Raw genomic sequence first — 25,594 nt, 5'->3', positions numbered from 1 at the left:
ACATCCTTCTCATCCCCTTGATAACACATCCTTCTCATCCCCTTGATAACACATCCTTCTCATCCCCTTGATAACACATCCTTCTCATCCCCTTGATAACACATCCTTCTCATCCTTGATAACACATCCTTCTCATCCCCTTGATAACACATCCTTCTCATCCTCTTGGCTGCTAAGTCTGCGTCCCACTCCCGTCTGGTCTTGATAACATGTAAATTTTCCTTATGTAAAACTTTCTTTACATTCTTCTTTGTAAACAAATTCGTTTGCCTTGATTCCTCGTCTTGAATGTCGCTTCACTTGCCCAGTTAAGGAGAGGCACCTCCAACGTCTGCATCTTAATAACGTATAAGGCAAGACACAAAAGAAAAACTCGATCCACCTTCTCCTGTATAATCTGCCTGACTTTAAAAATCACACAATTTTGGAATTCTCGTTTAATTTACATAAACAGACAATGTTTTCTGAAATATATACCAAACGTTTATTCGCTTTTTATATCTAAAGTCGTGGACGATTATACATAGACGATAGATTAACTTTATTTGTTACACATGTATGACGATGTCTCTTAGCAGCCAAGCATCGAACTTAATATAAAGAAATACTTTTTTTAAAGGCAAGTTATATTGCATGGTGAAAGCAAAGTGTTGAAGATATGATATGTAAGGAATAGTGATACTGAAGGCGGGCTAGGTAATCTATCAGAAATATGATTAAGGTTGTTATTAACGTAATGGTGCGTGCGTGCGTGCGTGCGTGTGTGTGTGTGTGTGTGTGTGTGTGTGTGTGTGTGTGTGTGTGTGTGTGTGTTTGGACCGATGAATGATAATGATGAAAGGTTGAAGCTGCACAAAGGAGAAAGAATGATAAGAGAAGGACTGTATAAAAGAAGGGGATTTTGACCTGTTCTATGTATGTACAAAGATGGAATTTCATGTTTAGTGCATCTGTTACTTACTGTTACTTACGGTGTTCAGGGAGGTTGGGATGATCCTGTTCCTGTAGAGGTTTGTACGAGCTCAGGTGAATTCGATGAGGTTGTAGTGTCGAACAGCAACTCGGGGACGAGTGATCTCAGGTGGTAAGAGGTGACGATGGCGAGGATGGTGTAGCAACTCCATCTCAAACTGTCTGGTGAGTCCCAATTGATGATCAGGAAGAGTCGAAAGGACCTTAGAAGTTAACTCTTTTGTTACCTATTTATGATATCCTATCTGTACAGAAGCGGGAGGGAGTTCTACACTCAAGGGGGCTCCATGTGTTGAACTTCTGCACACGTGCAGCATTCACAGCTCTGTCACTAAGCTTATCCCATCCACACACCACACCACCAGCATAAATCTTCACAAATCTTCGAAAAACTTTCTTGCTTTTTATTTCGTTAATGGCCACTAGTTGCTCTACTTTGCAATGGCCATTAGTTGTTCCATCTTGCTATGGCCACTAGTTGCTCTACCTTGCTATGGCCACGAGTTGCTCTATCCTGCTATGGCCACTAGTTGCTCTACCTTTACATTTTACGTAGAACTTATCACCGTTGACAACTTGAAAGTGGTAGAGGAACTTGGAGGTCTCCCCTTACTCTTGTCTCCTCCACTGAGAAGGCTGTAGCTCAGGGCCTCTCGAAACGTGACGTAAGAGGGAGAGAGAGGAATATCTTGCATGCCATTTTCTGCAGCTCTTCTAGTTGTCAATGTTGTGTAGCGTAGAGGGAGGAAGACGAAGGAGGAAAGTTATAGAGTAAAAGTTGTGGAGATGCTTAGGCGGAGGGAGACCGAGTGGTTTGGGTCGACGAGAAATAATAGAGACGGTAGTGGAAGGATTTGATGATGGTGCTGACGTGTTCCCTCCAGCTTACTTTATAGTCCAGAATGCCACCGAAAAGTTTGGAAGACTGAACAACCCGGAGGGATGGCTCGGGGGGCGGGGGGGGGGGGGGGGACAGTAAGGGGGTGGGCGAGGCTGGAAGAAATGCAAACATGTATGACTAACAACTGTTCTTTGGCTGATGATGACGCAGTTGGAGGTGGTTCAGGTCTTTGGAGGTTGTAGCGGATGTTTTGGAGGTGCAATGGAGACAAGAGCTTTGTTGTTATGGGTAACAACAGCGGCAGGGTCGTCATCGTCGTCCTACAGGTGAGGGACCGCAAAGTGATGACCTCCTCTGGGTACAGTCAGGTATAAACATTCACTTATTGGGTAGTTCAACAGCCAAATTACAGCCTCGATTCATACAAGTATATGACGTGTTTACCTCAGCTTTCACATACATGTCGCTAGAGACAACACAGAAACAACATGATGCATTAGCAACACAGATGGTTCCTTCAACACATCAGCAACACAAAAACTCCACACCAGTAACGGAGGATAGCTCTTGCAACACCACAGCAACACAAGAGCTCCTGCAACACCCCAGCAACACAAGGCTGAGCCAATTCTCTCGTCTCACTCGTAAATTCTCAGGCCTCCTTCGCTGATCCCCAAGACACAGAGGCCATAAATTATCAGATTCTTAGATATTTCTGGGGAGAAATCTATCACTCCTCCTCCTCCTCCTCCTCCTCCTCCTCCTCCTTCTTCCTCCTGAAGACGAAATCAATTTTGCTCGAGATATCTAATGATTTTTCTGATATCTACCGTCATCTTAATCTGCCTCTCCCAGGGGCAATCACACACACACACACACACACACACACACACACACACACACACACACACACACAAATTTTTATGATCTTTCCCTCTTTATTTCTGTCTGTGGGGCAAGCGCTCGCATAACATAGTGGTAGAATCTCGCTGTAGTTACAGTCTCTCCCTCTCTCTCTCTTTCTTTCTTTCTTTCTTTCTCTCTCTCTCTCTCTCTCTCTCTCTCTCTCTCTCTCTCTCTCTCTCTCTCTCTCTCTCTCTCTCTCTCTCTCTCTCTCTGGCGCACACTTCTATTGAATGATTTCAAAGTGTAGAAAAACGTCAGTCAGTGTCATTTTCAAAAGTATGTGTCGCAATTTTCTGGTCCGGGGAAATTTACTGCTAGATGCACGGAACGAGAGAGAGAGAGAGAGAGAGAGAGAGAGAGAGAGAGAGAGAGAGAGAGAGAGAGAGAGAGAGAGAGAGAGAGAGAGAGAGAGAGAGAGAGTCATTGAGGGCCATGTCTCCGGACATGGACACTTCTGGGTTTATTCGAGCCGAGTTACAAGCTGCCACAGCTGTGTGCTTCACCCTGACCGAATTTGGTGCCCATTTGTATACCAAACAGAGGAAAGATAAACAGATGGGTGAGCTGTGGGCCGTCTGCCCGAGCCGTGGATCGAACCCTGGCCAACAGCAGCACCACCCAGGTGACCGTGTTATATCATCCGGTACATAAAGTATTACAACTTTGAAAAGTGTGATATTTTGTAAACTTAAGATAATTTTCGTTTGTTTATTGGTAGTTGATGTAATCCTCACATTTCACCAGTAATTTAGATCATTTTCATCTTTCTGGCAGTGACGTCATCCTCGTTTTCCTGATAATTAGCAAGATGACTTTCACTTTGTAATCATACTGGAAATAATTTTCGTCTTTTACTCAGTAATCAAGATGCATTTCGCCTTTTTACTCGTAATGAAGATGTCTATCTCCATTATGTCAATGATTAAGGTAATTTCGTCTGGATAATTCTGATCATTTTAACGTTAGACAGTTCCATGTGATAATCGAAATAATTCTCTTCTTTTCATCGTCTCTTAGAAAACAACAATGGTATACTATGTAATGTAAGGTATACTATGTAATGTAAGGTATACTATGTAATGTAAGGTATACTATGTAATGTAAGGTATACTCACTGAGAAAACCCACGAAATGTTTTAAATAACTGAAGCAGACAGGGCAGGCAAATGGAAGCAAACATTTTATGCGAATTCAATGCATTTCTTTTTTCATTCTTCAGCCAACGAATGAATCCGCTTCATGAATCCGCTTCCTGAATCCGCTTCATTTACAAGTCGAAAACCCGAAGGAGATCTGCGAACGGCACCAGTCTTGCTTCGTCTATCTTTCCCGTTTCTCCAAAGTCTAATTTACAAGTTTCATTATTTTCTCGTGTCTCTCAGACGAACTGGCAAGAAACTGGTTGATATTTTGCATTCACAATTCGCAATAATAATAGAATAGCTTCGTGCAAGGCGAGGCGTTCAAGCAAATTCATTTGCATGTGCGAAGTCATGGTGATTATATGTTTTCAAAGTGTTATGATAGTTTGATAAACAAATGAATACGATAGTGAAAAAGTAAATGAATACATAGGTATTTGAATAAATGAATATATATATATATATATATATATATATATATATATATATATATATATATATATATATATATATATATATATATATATATATATATATATATATATATATATATATATATATATATATATATATATATATATATATATATTTATATAAAGTCTATTTATGTATATTTCATACATACATACATACAGCTTGGATGACTGTGAGTCGGCTGCTAGAACTGGGACTCGAACCCTGAGATTCTCAGGCTTCGGCCCCCACCACCACACACTCCACTTTGCTCCACGTTTCTGTTGCCGATCAAAGGACTATTTCCACACGTCCTTCCCAAGTGTCCTCTGACCCAGCATCCTGCAGCGTCTACCTCCATACTTCCTCTCTCACAACACCGGTACGTGAAGCTGGTCTGAGACTCTCAAGGAATCGAAAGTTGATTAGCATGTCTTCCCTCATTGAATGAGGCAGTCTCTGGAGTTTCCTCCTGTCCTCATAACTCATTTATCTTAATTACGTCGGTGGAGGGTGCCATAACCAAGAGGAGTGACTTACAAGGAGAGGAGAGAAGATGGTGTGAAAGTCTACATCACTGCTGAGGAAAATAAGGTCACATTTGGTCACATTTATGAATCAGTAATGATGTGGTTAACTGCTCATAATTATGGTTCCTCGAGACGTTTGCTCACATAGCTCTTTATATCTCATAATGTGTGGCCTCTAACCTCCTGTTCCATGACCTGACTCTGCTGAAGAATTGATCACAATCAAAAGCTAAATCCTCGACAAGTTCTCGTCTGAGAAACTTCAAAGAAACTTTAACTTCTCGAAGATATAGCCTGTCCCTCTCAAGGGCCTCAGAATCTGCCTCACTTGTACTATGGATTACCTTCAAGTAGATGGCGGATCTCAAGAGTTGATTCTGTCCTTAATTCTTTTTTCCCGATGTGAGTTTGGGTCGCTCTAACCTTCGTAGTATTCATTACTTTACAATCTTCTGGGCTGAGTTTTAGCATCTATATTTTTGAAGAAGTTTCTGTTTCTGTCCAAACTTTCTTCGCCTTTTCTGTCTGTCTGTCTGTCTGTCTGTCTGTCTGTCTGTCTCTCTCTCTCTCTCTCTCTCTCTCTCTCTCTCTCTGCAAACACAGACAGACAGACAGCCACACACACACACACACACACACACACACACACACACACACACACACACATGATTCAACTGCCCTATCTGAATATTAAACACATGCAAATTTACAAGATTAATGAGCAGGTGTGAACTGTGAACCAGAAAAAGCTACCATCCCCATTACCCCCATTACCTGGAACCCATTACGCATTCATGATCATCATTTTTCCCTTGACTACCATTGAGCAATATTGCAAAACAAGAAACACTCAACAACTCACCAAGAGAACGAAAATATTCCAGTCTCATTCCATTTCCACAACCCTTCAATCCTGGAATTAGCAATGTGTGAAGGAGTTGGTCTTAGGTCTGGAAATAAAGGTAAACAGAAGGAGAGATTTGGGTTGTTGATTCTTGAGTGAGAATGTTTATTGTTTACATAAAACATAAGAAGTAGAGTGTTGCCGTCTTGAGATCACTGCTTGAAGCAAGATAATGTTGGGCTGGGCTGGGTGGGAGGCTTGCTCTCAGTGAAATGTTTTCTTGCTTGTTTCTTTGCTTGCTTGTGTTACCCTCTGCATTTTTCTCATCTTGCTCTTTATCATACCTTAGTTCTCTCTCTCTCTCTCTCTCTCTCTCTCTCTCTCTCTCTCTCTCTCTCTCTCTCTCTCTCTCTCTCTCTCTCTCTCTCTCTCTCTCTCTCTCTCTCTCTCTCTCTCTCTCTCTCTCTCTCTCTCTCTCTCTCTCTCTCTCTCTCTCCCAAGCAACAACACATACTGTGTAAGACTAGTGAGTAACACTATGATTTTCTACACTGTGGGAGTCATTTTTCATGTTTAGTATGAAACCTTCTCTACCATGGGACTGATGTGTGAAATGTTAATCATGTAAGCTCTCCATAGGAAGAATGTTTATATATTCAACAAGGGAGTAATGTATAAATTCTTACTATGGGAGGAATGTTTGACATGGGGCTGATGTTACACATGCAATTAATGTATGAATGTTCACAATGAGACCTTGTCTCTCATGGGAGTAATAGTTACCATGGAACTAACCTTAAACACTTTGAGCATAGAACTAACACTCAAACGTTTACTTACCATGGGACTAATAACACTCAAACGTTTACTTACCATGGGATTAATAACATTCAAACGTTTACTTACCATGGGACTAATAACACTCAAACGTTTACTTACCATGAGACTTATGTTTGAATATTAATCATGTGACTATTATTGCCATGTTTACCAAATGACAGCTATCTATAATGACAACTGATCTTTACTATGGGAGTAATTTTCTCCTTCCTATTTGCCTTCCACTTACCCAAATCAACAAATGAGATTAAGCACAACGTAAACATCTAATTAGTCCAGCTTATTTAGCTTTAAATATTCAGTAATTGCTTACCTACTTAAGGACCAACCAATTAAACAGTTTCCTAGCCTACAAAGCCTACATATTTACCAACCTAACGACCAGCACCCCTGCCTGCCTAACTACCTAACTGCTGAACTATCAATCTACCTTTTGAAGAAACCTCCCTACAAATCTACCTTTCGTTCACTCAAACTACCTTACAAACAGCCACATTGCTCTCTTCCCTTCTGGTCAACTAAACTACTAAAGTACATATTGGACCATCCTGCTTAGTGAGAAACAATCATTCCATTGTATCTTCCAGCTTAACTACTTATGATCCTATATATGAATATGTGATTCTCTCTCTCTCTCTCTCTCTCTCTCTCTCTCTCTCTCTCTCTCTCTCTCTCTCTCTCTCTCTCTCTCTCTCTGTATATATATATATATATATATATATATATATATATATATATATATATATATATATATATATATATATATATATATATATATATATATATATATATATATATAATCAAAATGTGTTTCCAATAATGAACAGTAAATGATCTAACTGTTGATGGACAATATAGACGCAGAAAGTATCATTTCTCTATTCTTGCTTCCCATTTTTGTGAGTATTTCTCGAACATGACGACGGGGTATCAACACACAGTGACGCTGGCAAAGTCATTCCTTCAGGATTTTCCCAAAAAAAATTTTGTCCTGGCTCTTTTCCCTGCGTCGAGGAGGAGAAGCTGAGTTTAAAATTGTGATTTCGAGCGATAACTTGACTAATTGCAGGTTGTCAGAGGCAACGAAGGATAAGACACACGTATGAAAGTCGCGAGGAATGTCTCTTTTTTAAATGTTTTACTTTCGATGTTTGGCTCTGTTGGCCTGTCTGGTGTCCGGATTTGCATACTGTGGAAAAACAAACTCTGACGTTGGAGTAGTGATGATACACACACACACACACACACACACACACACACACACACACATGAGATAGGGACCCATCCATCGATCCATCTGATTAACAAATAATCACGTTTGTCGATTATTAATCAGTCTATGATTAACTGACCGTCACCACCTTGAATCCCTACCACCTTTTGACCCCACTCCCTCCCCCCCCCCCACATACAAACAACCCCCCCCTCCCACTCACCCCCAGAGGAGGGGCTCTCTCTCTCTCTCTCTCTCTCTCTCTCTCTCTCTCTCTCTCTCTCTCTCTCTCTCTCTCTCTCTCTCTCTCTCTCTCTCTCTCTCTCTCTCTCTCTCATGCCCTACCGACTAGTCTTTACGAAGAGCAATATTTCATGATATAAAAGAGAAAGAAATATATTGGAGGCCATTTTTATCGATAGTGTTTGAGGTGGGGATGGATGGGTGGGGGGGCAGGGGGGGTGTGTGTTCCAGTGACCTGTTTCTAGCGGCGGCGGGGGAAGACGGAAACAATATTATCACCCTAGAAAATATAATCAATAAAACCTAAATTCAACGTGACTATTTAAACTTGATTTTTCCTTTTATATCCTGCACACCTTTGTAATACTTCTTAATAACAAACTTAAGGGATTTCTAATACTTTAAGGATTTAGGCTATTTGAAAACTTAAAGTAGAAATAATGAAGGAATATGGGCAGGGAAATCACTTAGAATGCCTTTGAGATACAACTTAAAAATTGTTTTATTGTTTCAGGTTATATGACTTTTTTTATGATTTCATTAAACATGTTTGAAAATTAACTATAACCTGAGGTTGTTGTGTTATGTGACGTGTTTAATTAACTATAACCTGAGGTTGTTGTGTTATGTGACGTGTTTAATCTTATCCTTTTGAAGAAAACATACCAAAGATGTATATAGAATCTGATCAATGAATGGGAATGAAGTAACAATGAATATAAAATGGAAAGAAGGAAGAAAAATTAAGGATGAAACCTTTTAGTAACTTTGTCGTCCAGGGCCACAGTTTTTCAAAATTACTTAAAGCAAATAGATATACTTTGAGATATGAGATAAAGGATTCTACCGTCGATGTTCATTTGCATACAAACATTCATATATAAACATACATACATACATACATACATACATACATACATACATACATATCTTCTTGAAAAAAATGAATATTGCTAAGTGTATATTGTCAGTTTGTTTCACTCATTAAATACAGTGGGAAATGTTTAGTTCATTGTCGTGAAATACGAAGAGTGCGACTTAGGTTTCTCAGATATATTCGTTCAATTTCTGTCTTGACAGCTGCAAAGCGTTACGAGTATTTGTCAATAAAATCAATTCCATCGTAGCATTTATTTCCGCGGCGGGAATTTGTACATCTATGAATATCTTACCCATTTCTCAGGGTCCAGCTTCAGAACGATAGGAAATGTAGGAAAATATTGGGAAATATCGAAAGCCAAAGATTGCCGAGCGAGAGTTTCGCTTCGAAGATTTGCTTGCGATAATTGAATATGACGTCACTCCCTGCGCACTCTCTGCTCAGCTGATTTATGTCAACAAACATGGCAGCTCCTCACAGCTGTGAAACTTACACATTCACGTGTAAATCAGAACCATACGGCAGTGCAACGAAATTACTGACTGTCTACAGAGGTAACTATGAGCCAACAAATCATTTTCATTAAACTAATCGAATTATCAAATCTAACTATACGATTAAAAGATGTTTTTTCATTCACTCCAATGTATATATAGTGAATCCTGCAGCTCTTGTGGCCTTGAGGGGCCTGGCCATCAGGAGTGGTCTTGGGTTCGTAAAGTTTCAATTTGCTCTTCCTCAAGGTTCCTCTTGGGTCTCACGTTGTTTTCCAGAGGCTGTCCAAGTTTCCTCTGGCTTTCCAGAATGGTCTTCAAGCTCCAGGCAAACTTACAGAACACCTGCAGATTTCAAGTGGCTTTCCGACGAACTACAAAATTCATGGTGGCTTTCCAGAGCCTCTTCAGCTTTCATAGTTCCTGCCAGCGTACCTCCAGATTGCCATGAGAGTTCTGGAAGAAGTTCCTGGAAAGTCCTCAGAATCCAATTTACCTCGAAGACTTCCAGGCCCTGTTTGCTGGGAGTCTTTCCTCTGCCCCTGTGAGGTTGGGAGTTCCCTCCTGGTGTTACCCCTTCCTCTGGGGTCTGCTGGAAGTCTTCCAGTCCAACTGGAAGCTGCTGAGAGGCGCTGCTTTTGTTTGAGGGCGTGTGATGGCGCTCCGTCGATATACCATACGATGGGAGCGGATCCGCTGGACGTAAATGAGATTTCTACCCACTCACCTCCTCCCCCTACTCTGCATATAGCGTGTCTCTGATCACAGCCTGTAACGCCCCCACCAAGTGCTGCAGCTTCCATGATGTGCCCTCGCTCGCTCTATCTTGCTGTACACACTCCATGTTCTTTCCCTCTCCTCTGTGTCTTGTTCTTCCACACTCTGTCCTCCCCACATCGCCTGTTCTTCGCCTAGTGTCCTCCCACACTCCGTCGCTCTCCCCTGTGTCCATCCTCCCCCTCCTGATGTAGGGTGACATGCCCCACACTATACACCTTTATCCCCTGGTGTGTTATCCTCGCACCACACAGTCTCTCTTGGTCCACATATTGTCCCACCTCCTCAGTTTGTCTTCTCCCCACACTCTGTATCCCTTCAGACACGGTATTCCCTCTAGATCTCCCCACACCCTCGCACGGTGTACCTGCACTCTGCCCTCTCCCCCACACGCTGTACCTGCACTCTCCCCACGTAGTGTCGCGACCCTGAAGCTCCACCTAGTCTCTCCCACCGTCCACATTATCTCCCCACCACCCATTCAGCCAGACAGCCTTCCAACCACTCAGCCAGTCAACCAGCCAGTCAGCCAACCAACCAGCCAGCCATTCAGCCAGACAGCCTTCCAACCACTCAGCCAGTCAACCAGCCAGTCAGCCAACCAACCAGCCAGCCATTCAGCCAGACAGCCTTCCAACCACTCAGCCAGTCAACCAGCCAGTCAGCCAACCAACCAGCCAGCCATTCAGCCAGACAGCCTTCCAACCACTCGGCCAGTCAGCCAACCAACCAGCCAGCCATTCAGCCAGACAGCCTTCCAACCACTCGGCCAGTCAGCCAACCAACCAGCCAGCCATTCAGCCAGACAGCCTTCCAACCACTCGGCCAGTCAGCCAACCAACCAGCCAGCCATTCAGCCAGACAGCCTTCCAACCACTCGGCCAGTCAGCCAACCAACCAGCCAGCCATTCAGCCAGACAGCCTTCCAACCACTCAGCCAGTCAACCAGCCAGTCAGCCAACCAACCAGCCAGCCATTCAGCCAGACAGCCTTCCAACCACTCAGCCAGTCAACCAGCCAGTCAGCCAACCAACCAGCCAGCCATTCAGCCAGACAGCCTTCCAACCACTCGGCCAGTCAGCCAACCAACCAGCCAGCCATTCAGCCAGACAGCCTTCCAACCACTCGGCCAGTCAGCCAACCAACCAGCCAGCCATTCAGCCAGACAGCCTTCCAACCACTCAGCCAGTCAACCAGCCAGTCAGCCAACCAACCAGCCAGCCATTCAGCCAGACAGCCTTCCAACCACTCGGCCAGTCAGCCAACCAACCAGCCAGCCATTCAGCCAGACAGCCTTCCAACCACTCAGCCAGTCAACCAGCCAGTCAGCCAACCAACCAGCCAGCCATTCAGCCAGACAGCCTTCCAACCACTCAGCCAGTCAACCAGCCAGTCAGCCAACCAACCAGCCAGCCATTCAGCCAGACAGCCTTCCAACCACTCAGCCAGTCAACCAGCCAGTCAGCCAACCAACCAGCCAGCCATTCAGCCAGACAGCCTTCCAACCACTCGGCCAGTCAGCCAACCAACCAGCCAGCCATTCAGCCAGACAGCCTTCCAACCACTCGGCCAGTCAGCCAACCAACCAGCCAGCCATTCAGCCAGACAGCCTTCCAACCACTCAGCCAGTCAACCAGCCAGTCAGCCAACCAACCAGCCAGCCATTCAGCCAGACAGCCTTCCAACCACTCGCCAGTCAGCCAACCAACCAGCCAGCCATTCAGCCAGACAGCCTTCCAACCACTCGGCCAGTCAGCCAACCAACCAGCCAGCCATTCAGCCAGACAGCCTTCCAACCACTCGGCCAGTCAGCCAACCAACCAGCCAGCCATTCAGCCAGACAGCCTTCCAACCACTCGGCCAGTCAGCCAACCAACCAGCCAGCCATTCAGCCAGACAGCCTTCCAACCACTCGGCCAGTCAGCCAACCAACCAGCCAGCCATTCAGCCAGACAGCCTTCCAACCACTCAGCCAGTCAACCAGCCAGTCAGCCAACCAACCAGCCAGCCATTCAGCCAGACAGCCTTCCAACCACTCGGCCAGTCAGCCAACCAACCAGCCAGCCATTCAGCCAGACAGCCTTCCAACCACTCGGCCAGTCAGCCAACCAACCAGCCAGCCATTCAGCCAGACAGCCTTCCAACCACTCAGCCAGTCAACCAGCCAGTCAGCCAACCAACCAGCCAGCCATTCAGCCAGACAGCCTTCCAACCACTCAGCCAGTCAACCAGCCAGTCAGCCAACCAACCAGCCAGCCATTCAGCCAGACAGCCTTCCAACCACTCAGCCAGTCAACCAGCCAGTCAGCCAACCAACCAGCCAGCCATTCAGCCAGACAGCCTTCCAACCACTCAGCCAGTCAACCAGCCAGTCAGCCAACCAACCAGCCAGCCATTCAGCCAGACAGCCTTCCAACCACTCAGCCAGTCAACCAGCCAGTCAGCCAACCAACCAGCCAGCCATTCAGCCAGACAGCCTTCCAACCACTCAGCCAGTCAACCAGCCAGTCAGCCAACCAACCAGCCAGCCATTCAGCCAGACAGCCTTCCAACCACTCAGCCAGTCAACCAGCCAGTCAGCCAACCAACCAGCCAGCCATTCAGCCAGACAGCCTTCCAACCACTCAGCCAGTCAACCAGCCAGTCAGCCAACCAACCAGCCAGCCATTCAGCCAGACAGCCTTCCAACCACTCAGCCAGTCAACCAGCCAGTCAGCCAACCAACCAGCCAGCCATTCAGCCAGACAGCCTTCCAACCACTCAGCCAGTCAACCAGCCAGTCAGCCAACCAACCAGCCAGCCATTCAGCCAGCCAGCCTTCCAACCACTCGGCCAGTCAGCCAACCAACCAGCCAGCCATTCAGCCAGACAGCCTTCCAACCACTCAGCCAGTCAACCAGCCAGTCAGCCAACCAACCAGCCAGCCATTCAGCCAGACAGCCTTCCAACCACTCAGCCAGTCAACCAGCCAGTCAGCCAACCAACCAGCCAGCCATTCAGCCAGACAGCCTTCCAACCACTCAGCCAGTCAACCAGCCAGTCAGCCAACCAACCAGCCAGCCATTCAGCCAGACAGCCTTCCAACCACTCAGCCAGTCAACCAGCCAGTCAGCCAACCAACCAGCCAGCCATTCAGCCAGACAGCCTTCCAACCACTCAGCCAGTCAACCAGCCAGTCAGCCAACCAACCAGCCAGCCATTCAGCCAGACAGCCTTCCAACCACTCAGCCAGTCAACCAGCCAGTCAGCCAACCAACCAGCCAGCCATTCAGCCAGACAGCCTTCCAACCACTCAGCCAGTCAACCAGCCAGTCAGCCAACCACCCAAGCAGCCAGCTACCCAGCCAGCCAGCCACCCAACCAGCCACCCAGCCAGTCAGTCAACGAACCAGCCAACCAGCCACCAAGCCAGTCAGCCAACCAGCTAGCCAGCCACTCAGGCAACCAGCCACCCAGCCAGCAAACTCAGACGAATGTCGGAGCACGTAGCTCTCAGGGAACGCAGTGAGACCCACATGGACAAGAAGAGGCCTGGAAAGACGGGGAGAGGCCTGGAAAGACGGGGAGAGGCCTGGAAAGACGGGGAGAGGCCTGGAAAGATGGGGGGTAAGGCCTGGAAAGACGGGGAGAGGCCTGGAAAGACGGGAAGAGGCATGGAAAGACGGGGGAATCCTGGAGGGTTCAGATACCTACGCATTTCTTTCGCACTTAGTATGTTGCTGATCACAACATGATGTCTATGTGTAGTGTTGGTGGGTGACTCAACGTACACCACAACCACCACCACAACCAGCGTACCACACCTACACACCACAACCACCACACACTACCATACCACCACACCACACCACACCACACCTACACACCACAACCACTACGCACCACACACTACCATACCACCACACCACACCACACCACGCCACCACACCACACACTACCATACCACCACACCACACCACACCACACCACCACACCACCATACATCAAGAAGAGTCTAAGATTGATCAGCTGGAACGAAGAGCTACTCCAGCAGCACCTCAGCTGAGGCCAGGCAGAAAAACACACCCGAGCGGATTACCAGAACAAAAAGGAGAATGGAAGTATGAAAAGTTATAATGGAACTGATGAACGTAATGGGCCAATATAGAGGGAGGGAAGGAGACTCTCTCTCTCTCTCTCTCTCTCTCTCTCTATATATATATATATATATATATATATATATATCATAGTGTTCCAAAGCCTTTTAATGGGCCTGGATTATAGACTCTGCCCTGAATTTCTGTAGACAAGAGAGAGTTAATGTTGCTGCCATCATGGGGTATGGGGCGTACGACTCCTCCCATGCACCCATGATGAAGGAAGAGAGAGAGGGGGGGATATCTCAGAGCCCCCCTTCCCCTTCCCTCCCCAGATGTAGAAGACCCAGGGGGTTAACAGCTGGCCGACTTTTTCCTTAGAGAAGCAGCTGCAGATGGTAAGCGGAAGCCAAGAAAGCAATTTATGGACAGAGGGAGGCAAGGATCTCCTACCGATGTGGTGCTTTTAAAGATTTCTTGCCACGTCTTCAAGGTGGAAGCATGGCAAGAAGTCGACTACGGTGAAGACGTGGGCTTGTGATTGCCAGTGACGTGGCTATGGCCTCTTTATCTTGAGGATATATCACCATTATCATTATCATTATTAGTAATAGTAGTAGTAGTAGTAGTAATAGTTGTTGTAGCAGTTGCAGTAGTAGTAGAAATAGTAGAAGTTGCAGTAATAGTAATAGTAGCTTTAGTAGCAGTAGTAGTAGTAGTAGTAGTAGTAGTAGTGGTAGTAGTAGCAGGGCTGTTTTCATTCTTCTTACAAACCAATAAAAGAATGTTTGCAACACTTATAGGCCCAGAACTATATAGTCCCAGATTCTTATCTCCTGATCATGTTCTCTTCCTCCTCCTCCTCCTCCTGCTTGTGAGGTTCCCTGATCATGTTCTCTTCCTCCTCCTCCTCCTCCTGCTTGCGAGGTTTCCTGATCATGTTCTCTTCCTCTTCCTCCTGCTCCTCCTCCTGCTTGCGAGGTTTCTGCTGATCTTTTGTTCTGTCGTTGCTAACGTGTCCTGTCGTGTGTTCCTCTCTAATTGCTCATCTATCGCTCATCCTCTGCTCTGTTGTTGGTAACCTGTCCCTTCCTCTGTGACCCCTATCATCACACGGGCCTTTCCACCCACCCACTCACATACACATACACTCTCTCTCTCTCTCTCTCTCTCTCTCTCTCTCTCTCTCTCTCTCTCTCTCTCTCTCTCTCTCTCTCTCTCTCTCTCTCCCCTGCTGGTGTAGTGATTGTAACGATGGCTTCAGACTCAGATAGCCAATTCGTGACGTTGAGCGTGGAGGCAGTGGTTGTAGCTACGACGATTGTGGACAAGACGCGATCATGAGTTCACGAATACGGCAGGACATGGAGTCGTCCACATAGATGTAGAACCACATGAGGTGGATGAGGAGGAAGGACGAGAACTTATGGAAAGAAACACGGGAATCCACCGCTTTCGTGTAATCAGCCATGATAGTTATGTATCGTCTACTTAAGCCCAGAAGGAGGCAACAATGGAGGGTCGTTCAACCCCATCCATCAGGACTGTCAAGTCCAACTGTCTGGAAGGCATCTCCCCAGATTACGGGCGGGGGGGAGTTGGGTAACATTTAGAGACAACACTCTGTCTCTCGCTGAGATATATTGTCTGGAGACTGAGCCTCCTAGATCCATCTCAACCAAGGTTATTACGCCCTCCAACACTACCTCAGTATGAGCTGCTCCCTGCCTGAGATATTATGAAAGAAAATGGTACGTGTGACGTCACATAAAAAGATGATTTAGGAGGAAAAAATGTATATATATTTTTTTTGGACTAATCTCATGATCAGTCCTGCACAATAGCTAGAAATGTACTCAAGGGAGTAAGTGACACTGTTTCTGAATAATGATCATGAAAAATGGCTTATTTAGAAACGGCAATTAAGCTTGTCCAGATTTAATGCATAGTTAAGCTTTGTGTAATTAGTCGATTGTCGAGGACAATTACGAGCGTAAGAGGTAGCCTTGATATATAAACATATATATATATATATATATATATATATATATATATATATATATATATATATATATATATATATATATATATGTGTGTATGTGTGTGTGTATGTGTGTATGTGTATGTATGTGTGTATGTGTGTGTGTGTGTGTATGTGTGTGTGTATGTGTGTGTGTGTGTGTATGTGTATGTATGTGTGTATGTGTGTGTGTGTGTGTATGTGTGTGTGTATGTGTGTGTGTGTGTGTATGTGTATGTATGTGTGTATGTGTGTATGTGTGTGTGTGTGTGTGTGCACTACATCTCTATGTTACCACAACAACACACAATACAGTATTTCTGTTCAGAGTGGAGGTTCTCGCTACAGTAGGCTTCAGTTTGATCCAAATAGGATTCTCGGATTTCCTCTTTTTATATGTTCGTGTTCATTTTTCGGGCATGATTGCTTTTCCAGAGTATCTATGTATATGTCTGTGTATATATATAAACTATCTCTAGCTCGCATCTGCAGCGTGCGTTTGTATTCATATAGGAATGTGTATTTTTCTCAGAGGATAGTGGGTGTATGTTTACCTTGGGAATACATGGTATATCGGTATACATAAAGTACTGAAGTTGTAGTGAGGATTATATATGTATCTGATATTATCACTACATAGACAAATAGAATGGCTAGGTAGTGAGAATATCAGATACATATATCATTGTCAAACAAAAAGTATTGTTCATATATATATAGACATAAGCTCTTGCAAAGTAGTTTTCAAATTATTTATAGAAGTATGTTTTCAAAATAAATTGCATTAGATGCAAAGTAACAACTCAAATGGAGGAAATTCTCTCTCTCTTTCCCTCGTTTCTTTTTTACATAACCTGGAATTATCTTCCAGAAATTGATACGATATTCCATTGTCTTTACAGAGATGGTGGAGAGCAGGAGACCCAGGAAGGCGATGCAGCTCTGGTTAAGTGGGCAGACAGTACGGATAGAAGGGATCTAATGACCTTTGGTGATGAAGGTTTGGATACCTGAATATTGACCCCCTATAGGATACAAGTGTTCCTTATTATGCCACAGTGAGAGATGTGACCGAACTCCTATTTTCACTCAATATTTATTCCTAGTTACTGTGACCATAACATTTATGTTTGCATATTATTGTGTCGGTCTTTATATACAGCCACAATGTTTTTTACAGGGAAAATAACGGAGTAGGTTGTGAAATGGACAGCGTATAAATGAATGGTGAATCAGTTATAGTTTAGAAATAAAACCATAACATCTGACTGAAATACACTGGTCAAGAATGATATGTTAAACAACATGAGGAAAATATATGTCCAAAAGAAAATATTGTAAATAAATTCAGAAAAATTAATGCGGAATTATTATCATATCACAAATTTATAATGGAAAATCTGGCACCCACAGTGTTCATTACTTGTTATAGTTATGAGAATGGGTGTTATACACGGGTGTTATTGTAGAACAGATACCTATCTCTAAATGAAAGTGTTATATCTGAATTCTATTTGAAAATAAAAGTTCTGCCACAGAGCTAACTCTACATATATACAGATACTGTGTATTGTTCATACGAACGTGCAATTGTGTTTCTTAGATTTATCTGTTATAAGATCGGAGTGTTGCAGCTAAGGCGTTATTGTGAGTGAATTTGACACATAGAAATTGCTTTCTGAATGCAAAATGATCATGAAAACAGTGGTTGTGTGACCGTTGCTCGGCATCACGTTAGATAAAGGAGGGGTTGGTGTGAACTGCGTCACTATGAAAGCAGGCAACAACAAGGATTGTGAGAGAATAGATTGTGAAATGTGTCGAGACGCTGAGAGTAGGTCTGATTCAGTGAAAACGAAAGACGATCAGTGTACACGAAGCTTTCTGGGTAAGGCAGACGTAGGAGGGTCAAAGGTCAAGTCAAACGTCAATTTTCGACAAAGTTGGCGTAGTGATGAAGGAAAACACGATCACATCTCCGCCCTGACGGAAGTGGAAAACTTGGAGCGACATATCCGGACTTGGGGAGAGGAGGAAGTTGGCTATGAGGAAAGACACTCAGAATGCAAGGACGGTAATGAGGGAGTGGGTACACTCTCCACAAAGTTGCGCCTCCTGCAGGATCCTGAAAATTCGGCAGGTTCAAAACTTTTCAGCTATGTCGAGAGGGTGCGTCTAGCTGTGGGTATAAATGACCCTAAGTTGAGGCTCATGTCTACCAACTTCGGAACTCAGCGAAAAAGCTTTGCATTCTCCGTGCAAACGAATGATCCATTAGCCTTAGCGGAGAGGAATGACGTCTTTAAAGTCATTCCAGTGGAGGACCAAGAAATAATTTCCTATGGAAATGAAGCGTCTTTGGATTACCTAAATGACACCACGAGGAGTTCCCGGGAGGACTCTCTCTCGTGCTACTGTTTCTTAGTGACGAAGGAACGCACTTCGATGTCCGGCTTTGAAGTGTATCGAAGCAACAGTTCAGCATATCACAACCGAAGCCTTATGACCCCACCACAACCACAGGCAAACATTGACCTGACCGGCAGATCCAGCCAACACTACGAGACAACAGACCATGTCTCTGTCGAGACCATCACCGCAGGAGGCCCTCGAGACCACGAGGACCCTGATGACCAATCCTTAGGGCGTGGAGGACGACCACCTGGATACATTCCAGACACAGGCAACACCAGGAACCGACGCCCTTGCAAAAGACTGCCACACCGGATCTCAGACGCAGACCACAGCCCGGCCAGCAGAACCCCGGTGAACCAGCTGCGTGGTAGCTGCTCATCAGGCTCCACCATCTGCTACAGCAGGTGGTGGCTGACGGGGGCGTGGCGCCTGGTGTGGTGGGCCTTACCGTTGCTGCTACTGCTGCCCTCAGCTGTGCTGGCCGACACCGAAGGTAAGTTTCCGGGTCCTAGCCCTCCCGATTCCTAGGATTCCCGGGTCCTAGCCCTCCCGATTCCTAGGATTCCCGGGTCCTAGCACTCTCGATTCCTAGGATTCCCGGGTCCTAGCACTCCCGATTCCTAGGATTCCCGGGTGCTAGCACTCCCGATTCCTAGGATTCCCGGGTCCTAGCACTCCCGATTCCTAGGATTCCCGGGTCCTAGCACTCCCGATTCCTAGGATTCCCGGGTGCTAGCACTCCCGATTCCTAGGATTCCCGGGTCCTAGCACTCCCGATTCCTAGGATTCCCGGGTCCTATTTTTTTCCTGATCATTTCACTCACAACTCGTTATGAGACTCTTGGCTTCCTGTGAAAGACCTGACTCATGAGAACTTCGACTCACGGTCTTGCGACGTCGAAGTCGTCAAACACCCCACGATCTAGGCAGGCTCAGCACATCGAAGTCACCACACACACTTAGCTGATAAGGAAGCTCCTTACTGTGTTGTCTGAGGTCACAGGATCTTGATTCCCAAGTTCTCAGAAGCAGGTCTCCTCCAGCAGGTGTGTGGTATCTGCCACAGATGACACAGACTATCCATCCTCCATCCACAGATATGTTAGGAATATTAGGATAATCTAACCTCGTTATACACCATCAGGTCTTCTGTCATCTATCCTTCCCAATATATATATATATATAAATATATATATATATATATCATGGATCCCTCTGCACTAGAAACTTTATCACAATCATAAAATCTTTACCGTAACTACAGAAAGTGTCGAAAAGTTACAAAGAAAAATTCCCTTTCTTCTCTACTTTCCCACGGTCAACCAAAAATTCTCACGGTTGGACATATCTTCCCATGCGAACACAGTTTCCACAGATGACCCAACTTTTTCCTAGCTAGTAAATAGTTTCTCGATACCATCTTTGGATTTTCAATGTCAGTGAAATATCCCCCAAAAGTCTATAATTCCAAAGTTTAAGAAAGTTTTCCAATTCTTTCGAAACTTTCGCATTATATGTCAATTTCTTCTTTTTTTTCTTATCACCATCGCCTATTTTTTCCTACATCACATGGATTTTTTTTCCGGTTGACCGACGTTTCCTAAGATCATGCAACCCTTGAGCACGACGGACGACCATTGATCGTACCGTCGTGTTCAGTGATCGTACCGTCGTGTTCAGTGATCGTACAGTCGTGTTCAGTGACTATACACAGCTCCTCCAGCCTCACACCTCATCACCCACAGAATCATCATCTCCTCATTTCTTCAAAATCATGTTCCTGTAAGGACACATCTGTGTTCCCGGTCTTGTGCACGATGCATGCAACATTATTGTCAACAACCTAACACTCAGAGATGTAAAGTCCTCCATTGGCTCGTTTGAAGTGCTACTCGAACTGCAGGGGATGGTCTTATGCAGGTTCTGCTGGTCAGGTCATCCTCGATGTCCAAGAAATACTTACAAATCATAGATGATTAAGGAGTTACAGTAATCGCCTTACATATTAGTAGTTGCAATGATTTCTCGTTCTTTCTAGATTTGCATAGTTACTGATTTGATTATGACAGTGTACCCATCCACAACTTTAGTCAGTCTTGACTATACTACTTCATTCAAAGTTTATGAAATCCATCATTTTCTATATTCTATAAGGGAAGGGCGAACAGCTAGTTAGACTTGAGACCGCCTGCTTCGGCTACTACGATTCGAACCCAGGAACCCCGAATCATTAATCATCATTCAAATTGTATTTTCCTGAGACCAGAAACAAGAGAATATGGCTTAATTATATCATAATCAATTTGCTGAGTCTTTAGCTTATCTATGATGGCTTATGCCTATAGAGGAGGGGATCCGCTTGGCTCCGAGCTGGTATAGAAGCTGGTATAGAAGCGGTCTGTTCGGTACTGCTTCGAATACAAACTCCTTCTGACCTGATGACGATGAGGAGAGGCAGCTCGTTGTGTAGTTCAAGACACACAGACTCGCGACCAGGCTGACGAAAAGCTACGTCTTCATTTGAATGAAGAAACACAAGAGCTGAGGGAAGACAAACTGTGTTGGGGCGGTGGAAGACAAGGCAGTAGTGAGGTAACACACGAAGTAAGTTGTTCATGTCCTCTGAGTCACATACGACAGTAGTTACCTTCAGTGATCGAGTGGCCAATGACTCTCTGTCAATCGCTGCAAACATCTAAATGTAATTCATCATAAGAGATATCATCACACACACACACACACACACACACACATATATATATATATATATATATATATATATATATATATATATATATATATATATATATATATATATATATATATATATATATATAAGACATTCAGAGCTTCAATCTTTATCAGCCCTTTTCTCAATTCCTTCCAAGAGTCTCTCCTCAATTTTTCAAAGGTAATTCTGGTCTAATTTCCTGGACCTGACAAGACTGATGAATCGTTAGGGGAAAATAATCAGGAGGTGAGGAAAGTTTGGGAGGATGAGAGAGAGTGAGAGAGAGTTTTGCACATGTCGTATGTTATAAAGTTTTCCAACGTTGTCTGATCTTTACCTGGCCAATAGAACGAGATCAAGAAATTACGTGTTACAGACACGGGCTCACACAGGCCATGCTCCACCCTCGTGGCCATGCTCCACCCTTGTGGCCATGCTCCACCCTTGTGGCCATGCTCCACCCTTGTGGTCATGCTCCACCCTCGTGGTCATGCCCCACCCTCGTGGCCATGCCCCACCCTCGTGGTCATGCCCCACCCTTGTGGTCATGCCCCACCCTCGTGGCCATGCCCCACCCTCGTGGTCATGCCCCACCCTCGTGGCCATGCCCCACCCTCGTGGCCATGCCCCACCCTCGTGGTCATGCCCCACCCTTGTGGCCATGCCCCACCCTCGTGGCAATGCCCCACCCTCGTGGTCATGCCCCACCCTCGTGGCAATGCCCCACCCTCGTGGCCATGCCCCACCCTCGTGGCCATGCCCCACCCTCGTGGCAATGCCCCACCCTCGTGGTCATGCCCCACCCTCGTGGTCATGCCCCACCCTCGTGGCAATGCCCCACCCTCGTGGTCATGCCCCACCCTCGTGGCCATGCCCCACCCTCGTGGTCATGCCCCACCCTCGTGGCCATGCCCCACCCTCGTGGCCATGCCCCACCCTCGTGGTCATGCCCCACCCTTGTGGCCATGCCCCACCCTCGTGGCAATGCCCCACCCTCGTGGTCATGCCCCACCCTCGTGGCAATGCCCCACCCTCGTGGCCATGCCCCACCCTCGTGGCCATGCCCCACCCTCGTGGCAATGCCCCACCCTCGTGGTCATGCCCCACCCTCGTGGCAATGCCCCACCCTCGTGGTCATGCCCCACCCTCGTGGCAATGCCCCACCCTCGTGGCCATGCTCCACCCTCGTGGCCATGCCCCACCCTCGTGGCCATGCCCCACCCTCGTGGCCATGCCCCACCCTCGTGGCCATGCCCCACCCTCGTGGCCATGCCCCACCCTCGTGGCCATGCCCCACCCTCGTGGCAATGCCCCACCCTCGTGGTCATGCTCCACCCTTGTGGCCATGCTCCACCCTCGTGGCAATGCCCCACCCTCGTGGCCATGCTCCACCCTCGTGGCCATGCTCCACCCTCGTGGCCATGCCCCACCCTTGTGGCCATGCTCCACCCTCGTGGCCATGCTCCACCCTCGTGGTCATGCTCCACCCTCGTGGCCATGCCCCACCCTTGTGGCCATGCTCCACCCTCGTGGCCATGCTCTACCCTCGTGGTCATGCTCCACCCTCGTGGTCATGCCCCACCCTCGTGGCCATGCTCCACCCTCGTGGCCATGCTCCACCCTCGTGGTCATGCTCCACCCTCGTGGTCATGCCCCACCCTCGTGGCCATGCTCCACCCTCGTGGCCATGCTCCACCCTCGTGGTCATGCTCCACCCTCGTGGCCATGCTCCACCCTCGTGGTCATGCCCCACCCTCGTGGCCATGCTCCACCCTCGTGGCCATGCTCCACCCTCGTGGTCATGCTCCACCCTCGTGGTCATGCTCCACCCTCGTGGTCATGCCCCACCCTCGTGGCCATGCTCCACCCTCGTGGCCATGCTCCACCCTCGTGGTCATGCTCCACCCTCGTGGTCATGCTCCACCCTCGTGGTCATGCCCCACCCTCGTGGCCATGCTCCACCCTCGTGGTCATGCCCCACCCTCGTGGCCATGCTCCACCCTTGTGGCCATGCTCCACCCTCGTGGTCATGCCCCACCCTCGTGGCCATGCTCCACCCTCGTGGTCATGCCCCACCCTCGTGGCCATGCTCCACCCTTGTGGCCATGCTCCACCCTCGTGGCCATGCTCCACCCTCGTGGCAATGCTCCACCCTTGTGGCCATGCTCCACCCTTGTGGCCATGCTCCACCCTTGTGGCCATGCTCCACCCTTGTGGCCATATTTCAATGTAATCATCAGCTTGATAGACTAGAACAATGGGTTTTTTTCTTTACAAACTTATTGTACTCACGAACTTTATGTAAATTTTATAAAGAAATCTCCCTTGGAAAATCCGGCATGAGAGATACGGCTCATAAACGGTGAGAGGGGATTACAGAGACGATATCAATCTCCCAGAGAAAGTTAAAGTTTGAGACGAGTCGAAGTGGCTAGCGAAGTATGAGCCTTCCAGCTTACTCGCACGGACGAAAGAGGACGCTCAGGTCGGCGGGTCGTCGTCCGCTGTTGAAGATGTCTGAGACAGGAGGACGAGAGAGAGATAGACAGGCAGAGAGATAGAGAGAGAAACAAAGAAAGCAAAGTACAAAGAAAGATAGAAAGAAAACAGATAAAAGTCGAAAAGAGAGAGAGAGAGAGGGAGAAAGAGGGAAAGAGAGAGGGAAGACAAGAGGACGAGAAAATGTAGACGGATAAACAGTGAATGAGAGAGAGAGAGAGAGAGAGAGAGAGAGAGAGAGAGAGAGAGAGAGAGAGAGAGAGAGAGAGAGAGTATGCGTAGTTCGTCCCCAGCAAACGAGAGCTTTACAAAAATCACCCAAAGCATTTATCCGACCGTTGGTTGTACACACTGAATGTATCATTCTACACACACACACACACACACACACACACACACACACACACGCGCACACACACGCACACACTGCCATGGGCTACCTTTCCACTCTTCCCATCAGGATTAAAAAAAAAAAAATACTCTCTCTCACTCTCTCTCTCTTTTTCTCTCTTTCTCTTTTTCACAGACTATATAGCTTTACCTTGTGTACTGACCAGAGCCAAGTGGAAGCCTCCTGACCCCGCCTGATTGATGGTCCAGTTGCGAAAAGAAGTGAGTGTGAGGAGTAGCAACCCTTGACCACTTGTTATAGAAGATATTCTTAATGATTGGTTCTACTGTATTGGTCTTACGTGAACGAAAACTACTGACACCTGTCGATATATATATATTGGCCTCTAATTTCCAGCCTGTTTTCTTATCGTTATCGTACGTTATCTTTACAGAAAAAAAAAAGGATACGCTGGTTTCCTACGATCTTTTTTTTGGAGTGATTTATCATTTCCCACGGTCGCTAATAATTTCCCATGGTTAGTGATAATTTCTCACGGTTCACAGATAACTTCCCTGATGATTTCCCAAGATAACCCAGAGTTTCCCACAGATCATTTCAGTCTCCCACAGTTGACCGTAATTTCCTCTAGTCACCCTTAGTTTCCCACGGTCACCCACGGTTTCCCATGGTTAACCTGAGTTTCCCAAGGTAAGACACAATTTCTCACAGTTATTCACAGTTTCCCATAAAAACAGTATCTCACTTTAGAACTGTTTTCTCCCGTTATACAGTGTTCAGTGTTCAGTCAAGTTCTATAAGAACTTTAAGGACGTCAAAGAGGAAAATCAGGATGTCAAATGAACTGAAGTACGAGACCTGAACAGAACTTCAGTACTTCACCAGGTACTTCATGACATCATCAGTACTTCATGACGTCATGTTAATCTGAAGAAAACATTGTTGAATGATGATCAGATTTGGGCTGGTCTGCTACATTAGGTTACTGTTACAATACTCATTTTGTTCAGGTTCACATCCAGTTTATTCTGGTCTAGACTGACTCAGTTTACTCTGCATGAGACTCAGTTTATTCTATCCTGGATTCTATCTTTTTTTTTCTCTGGTTCAGACTCGTCCCGTGCCTGGCCCAGGTAGTGTTCATCAGCAATCATCTCTCTGGGATAGAGCCAAACCCTCGCCCCTCTTACTCATATCCTGGTTTAATTGGGTACTTAGCTTTACTGATTACCTTCACAGGTCCTTTACTACCTGATCGGGGGTCATTAAAGCATGTGAATATCTCGTGCTGGCTATGGCTCTGTGACCTTGATCGATGGAAGGCACAGACGAGAGATAATTCATTAGATATACATGGAATAAACTC

General features: G+C 46.1%; 1 protein-coding gene across 3 annotated transcripts in view; it reads left to right on the top strand.

Moving 5' to 3' along the window:
- Positions 1-25,594, top strand: part of LOC139764365 (uncharacterized) — an 82,125-nt gene that overhangs the window by 40,793 nt on the left and 15,738 nt on the right. For 2 of the 3 annotated variants that reach the window (XM_071690901.1, XM_071690899.1), the window contains exon 3: positions 17,134-19,139. In XM_071690901.1, coding sequence (XP_071547002.1) covers positions 18,002-19,139 — 1,138 coding nt within the window. In that variant the 5' untranslated portion in view covers positions 17,134-18,001. The remainder of the gene's footprint in view (positions 1-17,133; positions 19,140-25,594) is intronic. The other variant, XM_071690900.1, reaches the window with a different exon arrangement.

The sequence above is a fragment of the Panulirus ornatus genome, chromosome 49 (assembly GCF_036320965.1).
Source record: "Panulirus ornatus isolate Po-2019 chromosome 49, ASM3632096v1, whole genome shotgun sequence".
In the NCBI taxonomy this organism is placed as follows: Eukaryota; Metazoa; Arthropoda; class Malacostraca; order Decapoda; family Palinuridae; genus Panulirus; species Panulirus ornatus.
Note: the sequence above shows the minus strand (reverse complement) of the source record. Positions and strands in the feature narration are given on the sequence as shown.